The sequence below is a fragment of the Pituophis catenifer genome, unplaced genomic scaffold (assembly GCF_029215685.1).
Source record: "Pituophis catenifer annectens isolate HBS135680 unplaced genomic scaffold, rPitCat1.0.hap2 SCAF_1, whole genome shotgun sequence".
NCBI lineage: Eukaryota > Metazoa > Chordata > Lepidosauria > Squamata > Colubridae > Pituophis > Pituophis catenifer.
This window is the reverse complement of record NW_027256881.1, coordinates 42,074,472-42,091,047: the sequence shown is the minus strand read 5'-3', so window position 1 is coordinate 42,091,047 and position 16,576 is coordinate 42,074,472. Positions and strand designations below refer to the sequence as shown.

The window sequence follows — 16,576 nt, the reverse complement described above, 5'->3', positions numbered from 1 at the left end:
AAAAAATAGCAGAACCCAATGATAATTTATTTTTTAAATTTCTATGTTGTCCATCTCACTATCCAATTACAATTGAACAGCAACAGCAATAGCACTTAGAACTTATATACCACTTTACAGTGCTTTACAGCCTTCTCTAAGTGGTTTACAGAGTCAGCATATTGCCCCCAACTTCAGAAAGATGGAAGGCTGAGTCAAACTTAATTGAGCCAGGTGAGATTTGAACTGCCAAACTGCAGACAGCCAGCAGTCAGTAGAAATCTAACCACAGTAGAAGTCTAACGACAGTCTAACCACTGTGCCACCGTGAATCCAGAACAGAAGCCCAAAAAGTAAGTATCATGGTCTTTGAAAATGTATTTTCTGCCTTAACAATTTTAGTGAGTCACTGACACAAGAAAAAAGGCAGTTTTTATTGTGTAAGGGCCAAGATTTATTGGCCTGAATGATTTATTCAAATAGCTTACCTTGCTGGCAAAAAACCTCCATGACTGAATGCTTCCCTGGGAATAAGGAACAATGCATACATTTCTAAAACATGTTGTAAAGAAAAATACTTGTTGCTTTGTTTGACTACAAAATCTTACAGACGAAGTGGACGAACATTTAAAGCAGTTCATGAGGTGACCAATACTGCCTTTCAAAAAAGAAGGAAAATATTTAATGCCTGAATACATGATGACAAAATATTCATCTTGCTTGATTCTTCATTCTTATTTTGAGAACTGTTAGAGTCCAAAGTAATAGCAAATCCAAGTAAACTAGTTGCAGCCAATAGATGTTTCACTTTCAAATGAATACAGTCTTCAATTCTACTGGTTCAGACCTGGAGGAGAAAAAAGAAATTATAATTTCTTTTTGAAAGAGAAATTATAAACAAAGCTGAGACTTTTTAACCTTACTAGTTTCTAAAAACAATACTCGCAGAAAAAAAAAACACTAAAAGAATATTTTCAAAAGATGTTGTTAGGTCCAAGTCAGTGCTTATTCTTAGTGATTACCTAGAGAAATCCCTGCAGTTTTCTTGGCAAAATTGCCATTACGTCTTTTCTAGGGCTGAGAAAATGACTGGCTCAAGGTCACACAGGTAGTTTTGAGTTTAAGGCGGGACTAGAACTCAGATTCCTGGTTTCTAGCCTTTAACCACTGCATCAAGTTGGCTCTTCATTCCATTTGTTAAAAGATAGGTCACTATTTCACAACAAAAAAACCCAATATAATTTTATTGAATCTCCTTAAGGGTGGCAGAAGACTTATACCAAGAATTTAAGGAGTAAATGCCAAGTGCTTTATTTGTTACAGGAACCTAACAGGTTCAAGGAATTAACTGGTCCAATATTTCCAATAGTGTAATCTAACAGTTGTACCACTGAGAAAAATTGCTGCAGGTCATCAATGGCTAGACTGATTCTTTATATCAATTATTTAACTTTATATAATTGTTACAATAATATCCGTTTTATAATATTCACAACACATATACTCATTCCTCTATCTTTAATCTGATTATTAAAATGTCCACAACCACATTTCCAGCTTTTGATTCTTATTTCTTGTTTTTCCAATTGAGATTTGCAGTTCAGTTTTACATACCTTTACTATCTATCTTTGTATGTAAAAAAGTATTTACATAGTTTTGTTAGATCTTTCTTGTACTAGAACAGGATCCACTTTTGGCTCAGATATGGTTAACATTAAATGGCAATCATGGAATCCCTAAGGTAAGAGGCATTCACCTGGGGGTAGGGGGTATAAAAAAAATCAACATGTTTTTGAAGACCCACACCTTTTTAAATGTTTGTGAAAAATTTTGCTGTCCTGTTCCAGGCCTGACATACACACACACACTAAGGAATACAACGCAAGGCTTTACTTTGGTTGAGCAATTATAGCAGTGGCTGGATGGTTATATTTTAAGAAACATACCCCCCCAGTCTTCAGTAGCACTAAATCCCTTAAAAAGGGAGACAGACAAGATCCCCAGTAAGCAAAGTGCAGAGCAGCAAGCAGAAGCACTGTCAGGACACAGTACAGAAATAGAATCATTGTAGGTTATCAGCTGGTCTGGGTCCAAAAGCACAGAATTTTTACAGATAATAGTTCAGGGCACAATAGACACAGGTCTGGTAAATGGAGTGGTTGTTCCCAATGAAGGATTGCTTTCTAGTGATGGCTCTAAAATACAGCCCCAGCAGATGAAAGCAGTCGCCGGTGAGAATGCTCATCTTGGAAGGAGCAGTGCAGATTTTCTCTGTTCTTCTCTTCATTCAACCCTACATGTCTTAGTACAGGGAGGAGGTCCTAGATCAGACTTGTCATCTTCTGCTGTTTCTGGCTGCTCTCTTTTTGTTTAACATTTGTGATATTAGTCTGTCTCTTGAGGAAAGGCTATACTACCTGTCCATGGGATTATATTATAGAAACTATGTATTTAAAAAATAGTTTCTTTAAAAAATAGTTAAATAGTTTATTTAAAAAAATTGATTACCAGAAATATAGCATGGAGTGTTGAATCCCTATCTCTCACACACATCAGGATTAAGAGGAGGACACCAAGTGAGGCACTCCCTCATAGAAGTATAATGGTATGTGGGAATGACCTTGGAAGACAGGAGGAACAGCCACAGCCATGACAACAATCTAATGTGATTTGAATACAAAAGAGGGTGGTGAAAGCATCTTAGAAGCAACACTGTTTTTCAGGAGAGTAAAAATGAGGGACAGGAGGTCTGCATTTCAGACTTGCAAGATTCTGTTAATTTACTCTTATGGTAAAGATAGAGGTAGTACCTTCTAGATTTGCTTCTTATTGGGATTAACTTTCAAGGCTGATAGGAAAGTATATAATAACGATAGGAAATACCTGCCATCATCCCAAATCAACAGATGAGCCAAGTGTGAGGGTGTGAGAAGAGGTCTAAGACATCCACTTTCTCTATGATTCTCGAATTGCCAAAATGTGAATGGCCCTGAAATTTAACAAGCATTGACCACATAGGTTTATGTTTGCAATAGCCACCAGGTGGCCAATAGTAGCAGTGTAAGACCTCACTTCAAGTCTTACCTTGATTAGTGCCACATGGACCACTCGACACAATTGTTGCAACAATTCACTTCTGAAATACAGCATGCAAAATTGAGTAGAACCTGTTTCTGCATTGGGTTGGAGATGGGCTGAGGATGTCATACTTTAATGCAATGTTATGCATTAATGTTCCCGACCACTGTTACTGGAACATCTTCAGTTGTGACAAAATGTGTAGATAAATACAGAGTCAATCAGAGGGATAATAATCAATGTAAAGGTTCATGTGCATAAACATATACATTATACATACATACACAGATATGTATGTATGTATGTATGTATTATTTTATTTTTTAATTTATTTGACTTGTTTGCCACCCATCTCATCTAGAAGTAATTCTGGGTGGCTTATTAAAAGCCAATAAAACATTGAAGCAATAAATACTCTGAATAATAACAATAAATTACAATTAAAAAGATGAGGAGGAAGAATGAAAACGGGGAGAGGTGGGGTCTTGTCTTAATCCGTCAACCATCTCCAGCATGATGCATCCTCATTGGGGTCCCATGTCAACTGGCAGAGCCAGATCTTCAGGCTTTTATGGAAATTCAGATCTCAGGGCAGGAGCCACAGAAGAAAAGGCTCCTCTCCTGGATGCACCAGCTGAAATTCCTTGACTGATGGGGTTCATAGCATGTCCTGTTTGCTGGCATGAGGGGGGCGGGACAATCCCATTGGGTGTGATGGTTGCTCAGATAGCTTGGCCCATGCCGTGAAGGGATTTAAAAGTGATAACCAACATCCTGAATTGTACTCAGAAGCAAACCACCTGCAAGTGCAGCTCGCAGAACAGAACAGCAGTGTAACATGGGCCACCTAGAGACCCCAAGAACTGGCTGCACCACCATGTTTTGCACCAATTAGGCTATGAGAGAATGACTGGCCCCAAATCACACAGCCAGCCATCATGCCTAAGGCAGGACTAGAGCTCACTATCTTCTGCTTTCTAGGCAAGCATGCATTGCACAAAACTGGTTGTGATGGGGGGGCTCTTGGTACATGTGTGTACAAATAAGTACTGATCCAACAAATTTCAAATAAATGCCTTTCCATTCTATAAAATCGATAATATATTGGAATCGAGGATTTAGTTAGAGCCTCAAGGAAAAAGGCATTTCATAAAATAGCAGGCAATGGCCCAGCTAATAACTTAGGCATTGAAATGCTTATTCAAAGTTAAGCCTAGAGGAATTCAGTGGACTCTAACACACTTCCCTATAGCACTTCATTGTGCAGTACAGCACTTTAGAATTGCATACTTAGTCTCAACTTTTTTTTGCCTTTACAACTGAAGTTATCATTTTGTGCTTTATCACAACATTTTAATTCGTAGATAACGGGGGAAACCGAGCCATCTTTTGGCTTGATTTCTCGATCCGAACTGTTTTAAAGCAGGGTAGCAGTTATCTCCAGTCACCGGAATATATTAATCAAATCAACAGGAATATTACGAGCAACCTTTTTACCTTTTAATCACTCCGTAAGGAGGAATTTAACAATCCAGAATGAAACATGAACCTCAGGGACCGCGAGAGCCAATTTACTATTGACCATAGACAAACAGTAACAGAAAAGGCGAACGGCGATGACTTGTTAAACCGGCGACTGAAACCTTCGTCTGCGTACACCGCAATGCTTGCCCACAACCAAGATGGCAGAAGGCGGCGGTTTTCCGGAGTCTTCGCTTTGCCCTTTATCAACATGGCGATTTTCTGTGCCCGCAAATAAAATGCGAAATCTCCATTTTGGTCTGGGGCACTGAAACACCGCCCCTGATTCGAGACCGAAGTCTGAATGGCGTTATTCTTTTTTTTTTTTTTTAAACGTTAAAAAAAAAGTTATGTTAAATACTGGGCAATGCTTTCCGCTACCGTGGCAATAAAAGAGACGAGTTTAGCAAGAAATAATCCTTCACTAACTGCATTCTTTCCCCGTAGCCGTGTTACTGTCAAACGTCCGCTTCCTTGCCCGCATCAAAGATGATTCCGTCCTCTTCTCATGCTCCTAATTGCTAAATGGGAGGTTTTTAGCAACTCTTGCTGAATAAGGCTCGGGCAAAAGCTTCTCAGCCCTGACCGCTGTTTCTTGTGCCTCGGTCGCTACTTTCTGGGAAGGCGACCGGTCCCCCGAGTAAATTTAGGGTTATTCTTTCTGGACTCCCCCCTTCCCCCCGGTTCATTTCACGATTTATTTATTTATTTGGCGCGCTCGTTCAAGTTTGAGTTTAGAGCCGAGAAAGAAGGGAGAGCTGGCATTAGCATGGCTGCAGAATCCTCCCCGAGCGCTTCTCTTGCTCCAGCTGACAGGGCTCAGGCGGAAAACCAAGAGGGAGACGCCGGGAAAAGGAGCAAGCAGGCAACCGCCAAAGCCCGCTGGACGCTTCTCAGACAGGTACGAAAAGTCAACGGCCGCTTCTTTCTCCCCAGCCCCCCCGCCCCCCGGGAACCCTATCGCATCCCCTGCCATTTCTCTAGCATTGCAGATGGGCGATGGTTTCGCTTCGCTTCCTTTGAATATAAGTTATTTGCTGCCTCCGTTTCACTGATGAGGCGGTAAAACTGATCTCGAATGACGCCCCCAACGGCTTTCTTGCAAAGTTAATAAACTGGCCGCAAGGGCAAAATGGGCAGAAGCGACGAGATATATATATATCTCAGACCCATTTCTCAGACCCAGTCAGACCCATTTCCCTCGGGGCTTATCAAATATATATATATATAATATATATCAAATATAATATATTTGATAAGCCCCGAGGGAAATGGGTCTGACTGACAGGTGAACTGGACCAGCTCTGCTTCAGGCCTGAATGGTGATTCTGTGTCAGGGATTCCTTGCTCTGAAACTTGCTATGCTATCACACCTGCTTTTGAGAATGAAAGGGCTTAACTTTGCAGTTTGAAATGATACTAGCAATAATAGAATGACCTGTGGCAAAAGAAAGCAAAGGTAGTAGCAATAGTAATAGATACCTTGGGTGCATTTCCAAAACATCTGGAGCACCGTTTGAACACCTTGGGCATTGACAAAATCACCATCAGTCAACTGCAAAAGGCAGCTTTACTTGGAACAGTCTTACATCCTGGGACAATACCTGTAATATCTGCTGATTTCAGTTCCTAGGGAAAGACTTGATAAAATGGATTAAAAATACCAAATCCAGTCTAAAAATTTGTCTGATTGTGTGACAAACATAATAATAATATATAATTATAATGCAATACACAATCGTGTTTTGTGCAATAGTGTTTTGTGCTATTATGTGCAAAGAATGGAAAGGTATTTTGTATGTTTGTGTACCTGTTCCATGAAGCAAATACTGGTCAGTATAATAGCTGATTCTCATCCTGTATTTGTTTAGAATTTTTTTCATCCTGTTTTTATTCCTTTTATAAGTAGCTCAAGGGTGCAAATCTATTGGACAACAACTCTGTGTGGTAGGTTGGACCGAGAGAAAATGACTAGCCAAAATCACACACAGCTGGCTTTCATACCTAAGATAGAAATAAAACTCAGTTTCTTGGTTTCTAGGCCAGCACCTTAACCATTCACCAAACTGGTGCTTTCCTTCCTTCTTGCCAGATGTTGCTCCCTGTTGTAAGGCAAGCCAACATATATGTAGCAGCACTCACTTGTAGAATGTTGTATGAAATATAAGTTGTAAATAGCTCTAGAAGAGATTGGACAACTGTTTCTCTGAAATGGCAGTGATGGCTAACCTTTTCTGGACCGAGTGCCCAAAGCATGCATGCACGAATGCACACATGTGCATGTGAACCACCAAAATGCAATGCATGCATGCCCCCCATGCACGCTCCCTGCACACACCCCCCCTGTGGATGCGTGTGTGCCCCCTCACGAGCCCCCCGCACATGCGCACGCTGCCCCACATGCACCTGCCCCCTGCATATGCACACACGCCCCACCCCCACACATGCGCATACATCCCCGCACAGGCCTGCCCCTGTGCATGCTGCCCCTGTATGTGCCCCGCCTCCCGCACATGCGCGGCAGAGACCCAACGACCACCTAGCTGGCAGGAGGTGCACGCGCATGCACAGCGGAGCTAAACTGGGGTGACGGCTCGTGTGCCCACAGAGAGGGTGCTGTGCACCACCTGTGGCATGCATGCCATAGGTTCGCCATCATGGGTTAAGGGTTTTCTGTTTGAGCAGGGGGTTGGACCAGAAGACCTCCAAGGTCTCTTTTAACTGTTATTCTGTTACCAGTATCTACTGTATGTTTCAAATAGACCATGAAAGACATTGTCTAACAAAACAAGCATCACATTGCTCTTCAAAAGAAATGGCAAATGATTCAGATTCTGGAAAACCCAATTATTCTCTCTTTAACAAACATAGTTCAACACATTTTAAAACTAATGTTAACCAGGTTTTTTTTTTTACTGTATGTTTTCAAGTTTATTAAAACCTGGACAATCGTTATTTTGTTGCAGCTTCCTTAGTTTGAGTCATGATGTGTTTCATTATAGGTTTTGAAGCAAAAGCCCTTGGAGAATGCCAACCTTCAGCAAATATCAGTAAGACGATTTGCTTCATTTGGTCTCTTCTCAATAACTGAGGACAGTATCGTGGCAGAAGATGATTCAAGGTCTTGGTTTCAGTACAAAAGTAACTATTATCCTGACTATATTATATCATTAAGGTAAATATTATTCCAGTTCTGCAAATACTTTCTATGTCCGCATGTTGTTTATTTTCTTTTTCTTAGTTTTTACTTAATGACAAAATTGAATTATTTCAGGCAAGGCTGGACTCAAAACTCTATTATCAGTTAAAATTTTAAGTTGAATTGGACTTTCATATACACTACTAGGCAGCTGAGTGGCAAGCTGAGCGGTGGTGCATCCAGAAACCTGGATGAGTTTGCAACCCAACAGAGAAATGGCACAAAGGTGAAGAGTGAGTATAGCCCAGAAGGCCAGTGGATAGCAGCAGTGAGTGAACTGGCAGTGGAGCAGCAGAGGAGGTGGTAAACTGCTAGCCTGGCAGAGCAGTGGCAGAAGCGCTTACAGACTTTTTGATACTATTTTATTTATTTTATGTTTGTGGAAACTAGGCTTACAAAACCTTATCTTCAGGACAGATAAGAACATGGACTTAGATTATTGTATCCCAATGTCTTATTTCAGATTACGCTGAGAGCCCAAAAATGTTGCCTTGAATCATGAGAATAGGCGGCAAATAAATTTGATAAATTAAAAAAATTAAATTTGGATAGTTCTGTCAAAATAACCTGGAGAACAATTTCTGGAAGAGTTTCTATTATAAAAATGTGAACATCGAGTTTCCATGAATTTTTAAGACTCTAACACCCCAGGTTGGCTATGGCAGAAATCGAAAAGAAATACCAGCAAAGTTCAAATTTGTTTTTAATACAATCTTGGACTCTATAGAGACTCTGCAGGTTGAAATAACTTCCCTATCAAAGGTAGTCCTGCAGAACAGAATAGCCTTTGATTTATTAACTGCTGCCCAAAGGGGATTTTGTGCCTTGTTACTTGAAAAAATGTTATTTTTATGTGGATAAAGGTGAAAAAATTGAGCAAAATGCCCAGGTTTCAAAAAGTGCAATAAATATTTTTTTTCATGTATCTTTTGAGGCAACCAAGTATAGTTTGGGGACTTTTTTCATGTTTAGCCTCACTCTTTCTAATGCTGGATGCTTGAGAAAATCAGTTTTAAAATTTTGTAATGTAAATTTTAAAATATTATCTCCTTTAATTTTAATAATTGTGTACTTTACTCATGGTGCATCTTTAATTAAGTAGCAATAAAACAAATTTTGTGGTTTTGAGGGATGTACAATTCACTGAGGTAAGAAATAGAATTGCAAATGGATATTATGATTATGATTATTATGATTATTATGGACTCAATAGGTGGATAAAAATGCCAAACTAGACTCAAGAAAAACCAAAAGCCCTGGATAGGAAGATCACAAAAACAATGACAATGAATCATGCCCTTCATTTATGCATTGATATTAAAAGACTCTACTTACTTAAGAAAAATAGGTGTGGAATGTTGCAAGTACACCAGACAGTTGAAGAAGAAAAAAAGTCATTGGAAGAATATATGAAGAGCAATGAAGAAGATGCACCAAAGATAAAAAGATAAAAGTTTCCAGTCATGTCCAACTCAAGGGGCGGTCTTCATCAGATTCACCGCTGAAGAGCCAGCATTGTCCGCAGCCACTTCTGTGCTCATGTGGCCAGCATGACTATACACCGAAAGTACACAGAACATTGTTACCTTCCCACCAAAGTGGTACCTATTTATCTCCTTGGTTTCAAACTGCTAGGCTGGCAGGAGGTGGGGCAAGTAATGGAAGCTCATTCCATCATGTGGTATTTAGCAGTAGTGGGTTTCAATTTAGTTTGCTATCGGTTTGCTTGTGTGTGCGTGTGTGCTCATGTGCATGCGCGCCATTTCTGCACATGCAGAGGAGTGGGTGGGTGGAGCCTCCCACCACTACCGGTTCGCTCAATCCAGGGTGAATCAGCAGCAACCCACCACTGGTATTTAGGCCTCAAATTGCCAACCTTCTGTTCAGCAAGCCCAGCTTCTTAGCCATTTGGCTGCCACACTGAAACTAGTATACCAAGGAAGGCTTACTGAGTACTGAAAAAACCAAACTGGCCCACAAGAAAGACCAAATAAAGAATGGAAAATAGAGATGTGCACTGACAGCGTAACAGCTGACGGGTGCATCAGAGTCTATGGGAATTGTAAACCCTGGATGACTGCCAAGATACGGATGTTTCTGAGAGCCTGGGATTCTGCCTTTAAGGCAGGGGACAGTGAGAGATATAGAGAGGCCAGGACAAATCTCAGAAGAGGCATTAAGATGGCAAAACAACAATACAAACACAAAGTGGAGAACCATCTAGCAGACAACAACCTAAAGCAAGTGTGGCAGGGACTGGAGCAACTAACTAATTATAAGGGCAACACAAGGAACACGGTCAACGCTGATGCCTCGTTGGTAGACGAGTTGAACATCTTCGCCCGCTACGAGGTGAAAAGACCAGATCCCGCAGCTGCTGCCCGCCAGCCTTCAGATTCCCATCCACTCACTCTCTACGAACACCAAGTGAGAGCTGTATTGAAGGCTGTGAATCCTTACAAAGCTGCAGGCCCAGATGGGGTGCTGGGGATAGTGGTAAAGAATTGTGCCGATCAATTAGCAGGGGTCCTAACAAGGTTCTTTAATATCTCCCTGCAAACGGCCTGTGTTCCATCATGCTTGAAAGCAACCACTATTGTCCCAGTCCCGAAGAAAACAGCAATTAACTGCCTAAATGACTACAGACCTATCGCATTAACGTCTGTAGTGATGAAATGCCTTGAGAGATTGGTTCTCCAACACCTTAGGACATGCCTCCCACTGGACTTTGACAAATATCAGTTTGCCTACAGGGGGAATAGGTCGACAGACGACACCATCGCTACTGCTTTACATTCTGTAGTGAGCCATCTGGAGAAATCCAGGAACTATGTCAGGATGCTTTTCATAGACTATAGCTTGGCCTTCAACACCATTCTTCCGAGCATCCTTATTGAAAAGCTGACTGACTTGGATTTTCCCTCTTCCATCTGTGACTGGATCAAAGACTTTCTGAAGGACCGACCACAGAAGGTTGGGTCTGTCATATCCACCCTCCTGAAGCTTAGCACTGGCTCCCCACAGGGCTGTGTGCTCAGTCCCTATCTGTATTCACTGTACACACATGATTGTGTACTGTCAGACCCATCTACTGTGATCATTAAGTTCGCAGATGACAGCACTATACTGGGTCTTATTACAGGTGGAGACCAAACAGCGTACAGTGGGGAGGTTCAAACACTTTCCACATGGTGCTTAAAAAACAACCTGCACCTGAACATCAGCAAGACCAAGGGGATGGTGTTGGACTTCTGGGGGAAGAGGGGAACCTGTCCCACTTTACATTGACAGGGGCTGTGTAGAGAGAGTTTCCTCCTTTAAATTCCTGGGAGTCCATCTCAGCGAAGACCTCACCTGGAAAAACCACACGATCCAGGTTGTCAGGAAGGCCCAACAGAGACTCCATTTCCTTAGGGTCTTGCATAAAAACAGGGTGGAACAACAACTGATGACCTCCTTTTACCAGTCCACAATAGAAAGCGTCCTTACTTATTGCATCATGGTACGGCATGCTGGTCTGACAGCTGTGGATAGAAAAACATTACAGAGGGTGGTGAGCACAGCACAAAACATCGTGGGCTGCCCCCTGATACCACTAGATGAGATCGCTAGGGCTTGTTGCCTTAGAAGAGTGAGGAAAATTCTCAGGGACGACTCTCACCCTGGTCACAACTTCTTTACCATCCTACCATTGGGAAGGAGATATAGAAGTATAGCCAGCTGCACAAACAGGCTGAAGAACAGTTTTTATCCATGTGCTATCAGACTCCTGAATGAAAAATAACATCATAACTATGTAGTTGATGGACTGCAGGGCTGGTGCAATGTGTAACATGTTCACACTGGTGCAATAGCACTGGGTGTTTTGTTAATATGATTTATTGGGTTAGGGATTTTCTGTCTTCACTGTGAGTTGTATTGTGTTGAGAGGTGCACTGAGGGAGCTCAACCAATCTCATTGTACATCTGTTGTGCACTGACAAAGATTTGAAATTGAAATAGAGATGTGGCATTGAAAATTATTTCATGGCAAGTACATACAAATAAAATATCAGGCAGAGCAGATAACAAGATATGTCAATGGCTAAAAGCAGGAAAGTTGAAGAAAGGAACAGAGGGACTAATTTTGACTGCACAAGACCAAGCCTTAAGAACAAAACCAGACAGTTACAAATAGCAAGTGCTATCCCTGCAAAGAAGGTGGTTGCAAGGATTAAAATAATTAAAATTAATATAACATCTATTGAACAGACCAATTAGTTTGCCTACAGTACAGCAGTTGTGGTTACAGAAGAATGAGTTATCAAAATGAGAAACTCCAAAGAAAATCATATTCAAACCCAAAGTGAAAGATCAGATTGGAGGCAAAGATAAAGAAATAGCAATAGCACTTAGACTTATATACTACTTCATAGTGCTTTACAGCCCTCTCCAAGTGGTTTGCAGGGTCAGCATATTGCCTCCAACAATCTGGATCCTCATTTTACTCACCTTGGAAGGATGGAACGCTGAGCCAGTGACAACCGAACTGCTGGCAATCAGCAGAATTAGCCTGCAATACTGCATGCTAACCACTATACCACCATGACTCCTTAAATTAAGATCAGATGCAAGTAATATAAAGAATATAGAAAATGAATGAATGAATGAATGAATGAATGAATGAATGAATGAATGAACAAAAACTGAAGAATGTAAGGATCAAGATAAGCCTAATAAAAAATATTGGTTTAGCACCAGAAAAGTTGAAGAAACTGTAAATCATAAGGCAACAAATAACAACACTAGTTATTTGAATGTTTATGAGGCATGAATAATCAAATTTAAGCAAAATCAGATATTTCAATCAGACCAAAGACACTTCCACCGAGGTAGAGAATGGAAGTAGAAATTCTGAAAATGTAAAAATAAACAAAAAGGAAACACTACTTTGGAAAGATCTATGGGAAGTTAAAAAGAGTATAAAAATACTGGACAGTTAAAAGAATTTGAAGATGAATTTGGTAAAAATCAAATGGAAGAACTAACTATAACAGTAGAAATGGTTGAGATTTGAGTGAAGAAGATTGCATGGGTTTTGACTCAAATATCTGACTAGTTTACATCCAATTATAGCTGAACAGTTAATGAAATATTGCATTAAGGAGACATCAGTGATTGATTAATTGGAAAAAGGTATTTGATTCAAAAAGACCCAGTGAAAAGGACAACACCAGGAAACTATAGGCTCATAATTAACATTTAATTTACAATTAACATTAGTACTGAAAAGCAAGGTTATTTTTTGATAAAGTTTGGATGAAATTAAATTGTAATTTAATTACAATTCTAAAGTCCTTTGTTTAAATGAAAAACTGTATTACATACTGGAAATATTATTTCATTTAATATCCCCTGTTTATTTGATATGCATATAGATTTACCCAATCAGTAAAATTAATCTCATGAATTATATTGACTCATAATGACACTTTGCACTGGTATTAATTAATTGTAATGCAACTAATCAAATTAATTATTTGTATAAGTCTATAAAGACGCTTGTAACCTCACTCCTCTTTATGCCTTTGCTTCCTGGTTTCCAATACCATACTTCGTAATAAAGCAATTTGTGCTTCAATGAAATTGTGTTTTTCTCCTTCACTGTAAGTTCAGAAGCTAGTTAAGCAGGAAACAGCAGTTCTCAGGTAAGACAGAACTGTGATGTAAATACTGAACACGCATTTCGACCCATTCTCAAAGTTGGGAAGAGAATGGTCAAATGTATGTTGATAGAAAAAGGCAGAAGGAAAAAGCCTAAAATTTAAAGCCTGTAAGACTAGGCCTGGATTACTGTATTCTTCTGCATACGAGTAGCCTCTATCCTTTTTAGAAGATAGCAATTTATCTAGTTGGGTTAAGTCGATGAGCGCTGAAGCAAGCAAGTTTCTGCATACAAGGCTGAGTGCCCCAGAGTGAAAATGTATTGTTGTGCCTGGCCCTGGGCAATGTGCATATTCACTTTAAGGATCCTCCTGTTGTGGAAATAGGGAATTAAAGAAACATCCCTTTTAGGGCAGACAGAGTCAGTTTATTTATTTATTGCAATAAAGGATCAAACCCTGATATCGCTACCAAGAGTTTGAACGAAGTATGATTTTCAGCTCAAAGCATTTATACAGTTTCAAACAAAGGATTCTGTGAAGTCAGCAATTCATATGGTCATATACATTTGTCATTTTTAATTGACATTTCCTAATTACTGAGTTTGTTACTATCTTTGCAAAAACAGTTATAATTCTTCTTAAGAAATTACTGAAGCATAACTGGTCATCTTCTCTCTCCGACCTTAAAATGTAAATCGCCTAGACTGTCCTTATCTGTGACAACTGAGAGGCCTTGAAGTAAAAATCCTACTTGAAAGGAATGTGCCTGCTTACATGCTGGATACAATTACAAACATTTTCTCTTTTACAATATTAAGAACAAAGAGGGCCCTTCAGTGATCATCTAGTTGAACCCGCTTTTACTTTATTTATTACTTTATTTGTCACTTTCCACATTACTCCTGTCTGTACTGATCAAATTTGGGTGATACCTTCAATCTATAACCTCTAAAGAGAGTTCAAGAAATGTACTTTTCATCTGCCTGTATTGGGTCATTCATATTACTGCACTGTATTTTGTCAAAAATAATTCAGTTAGTAGTAATAAAAGTAGTTCCCTTCTCCCTAGCACTTTCAGGGCTATGTAGTCTTTTGACATTGCCAATTTTTACTGCTCCTAGTTTTGCTTCTGTAATTACAATGAGGATTTAGTGTCTCAATGTGGATTTTCTTTAAGTGGGATTTCTATCTGTAAATAAAGCTTTTCTGATCACAAGGATTTGGAACACTTGCAGAATTCTTACAGGCTCATACACCATTAGGTTCAGTGGGGTACGTTTCTTTTTTATATTTTAATTGTTATATATTTTACATTCTTATCTTGCGTAATGACTGTTACAATGAAAGTGGGAGAAAGAGACCTGAGATTCAAACCCTGGGACTGATGTTACGCATGTACATATACAACCCAGGGGTGCTTTCAGCAGGTTCTAACCGGTTCTGGAGAACCGGTAGTGAAAATTTTGAGTAGTTCGGAGAACCGACAAATACCACCTCTGGCTGGCCCCAGGGTGAGGTGGGAATGGAGATTTTGCAATATCCTTCCTCAGAAGGGGAGGGAATGGAGATTTTGCAGTATCCTTCCCCTGGAGTGGGGTAGGAATGGAGATTTTACAATATCCTTTCCCTGCCATGCCCACCAAGCCACGCCCAAAGAACCGGTGGGAAAAAAATTGGATTTCACCCCTGACACAACCCAATTCCTGTGTTATAAACTAGTTGATTTTCTTCATAAATGTGGCTTCTTCTAATACCAATAAAACTTTTACTTATCTATGGTGATTGTATTTGAAGAGTCATGAATCAGACTTTGCCATAATGAAGTGCGGCAACAAGATTGGCTATTTCTATTTCCAAAGGGAGAAACAAAGCTATAGTGTTACAACCCCAGGATTTAAACAGTAACTCAACTCTTGGAATTCTGCTGACCATCATTTTTCTAGTGTCACAAAAAAGTTGTGAGAGGAACTAATTAATTCAGACACTGAATCGACTAATGTAGCAAGTAGGAAAGATTTTACTGCAGCAGGTAGTTCCAACATCTTCCTCAGCCAGGACTGAACAAACACAAACAATTAAAGTGAAGCAAGACAAAATTTTAAATAATTTCAATTACCTGGTGGCAGTTACAGGATATGCACATTTCCTGTCTATTTATTCTTCCTTAAATGCATTTAAACAGCCAAAGCTATTTAAGATCTCTTCCCTCTTCCCCCCCCCCATACTTCAAAAGTTGAACTCATGTTCATAGGTATTAGCAGAGCTCTACATTTTTCCCAAGAAAAATTGTGGTGATGTATATAATTGTTGGGACAAATGTCCATCTGGGTTCAGTTCCAAGTGGGGAGAAAGCAGGGGTGAAATGCTCTCGGTTAGGATCGGATTGCCTGATTTGGTAGCGATCGTGGCTGGTGTTTCGGAGAACCGGTAGTGATTGTGGTGTAAGGCTCCGCCCACCCACCCGGTTGTTGTTACTTTTTACATGTGTTTTACATGTATTTACATGTGTTTTACATGTGTAATGTGTTTTGTACCCTCTGCGCAAAAACGACTCTGACAATCACAGCTGTGCCTCACGATCGTCAAAGCCTTTTTTTTACCTTTTAAAAGCATTTTTTGACAACCTATTTGGCTGAATAGGTTGTAAAAAGATACTTTTAAAAGTTAAAAAAAAAGATAGCGTGCCACTGCTGATCACTCCCACCACACTTACTCCATGCCTCCTTATGGTGTGCACTGCGTACATGTGCGCACACCTCACATTTGGTGCATGGTGTGCACTGCGCATGCGCACACACACAGTGCGTGTTTGGCACATATGCGCAACTAGCGAACCGGTAGTAAACCGGTTCAGATTTCACCACTGGAGAAAGAGACTGGTGTGCCTTTCGTTCTTAGATACAATCTGTCAATTTGCCTTAAACGGTAGTGTTTTTTAGCTGTTTTTTTGTTCGGAGAGTTGTGGATTTAAAGGAATACAATAAATCAGCGCTGAGCAGCTTCGGCGTTTCCCGGCTGGGGCGCCAGCTGTCTTTGATTGTTTTGAAAGAAATTAGCGCTACACGGCTTCGGCGGTTTTCTGGCTGGGGCGCCAGCCGCTTTGGGCGTTTTTCTGACAGCGCGAGGAAAGAGGACCTTGAAACGGTCCTAAAG

At 40.2% G+C, this 16,576-nt stretch overlaps 2 protein-coding genes across 3 annotated transcripts in view; one reads left to right on the top strand and one right to left on the bottom strand.

Moving 5' to 3' along the window:
* The window catches only part of PREPL (prolyl endopeptidase like), a 31,006-nt gene extending 26,311 nt beyond the window's left edge, over positions 1-4,695 (bottom strand). Inside the window, exons 1-3 of one of the 2 annotated variants that reach the window (XM_070948400.1) lie at positions 4,556-4,695; positions 3,065-3,239; positions 468-826 (exon numbers count right to left, since the gene is read on the bottom strand). In XM_070948400.1, the coding sequence (XP_070804501.1) occupies positions 468-677 (210 nt within the window). In that variant the 5' untranslated portion in view covers positions 678-826; positions 3,065-3,239; positions 4,556-4,695. Of the gene's footprint in view, positions 1-467; positions 827-2,488; positions 2,568-3,064; positions 3,240-4,555 lie in introns of those variants that run through there. The other variant, XM_070948409.1, reaches the window with a different exon arrangement.
* Positions 4,696-5,193: 498 nt separating this feature from the next.
* Positions 5,194-16,576, top strand: part of CAMKMT (calmodulin-lysine N-methyltransferase) — a 267,295-nt gene continuing 255,912 nt past the window's right edge. The window contains exons 1-2 of the mRNA XM_070948387.1: positions 5,194-5,480; positions 7,582-7,754. Coding sequence (XP_070804488.1) covers positions 5,349-5,480; positions 7,582-7,754 — 305 coding nt within the window. The 5' untranslated portion in view covers positions 5,194-5,348. The remainder of the gene's footprint in view (positions 5,481-7,581; positions 7,755-16,576) is intronic.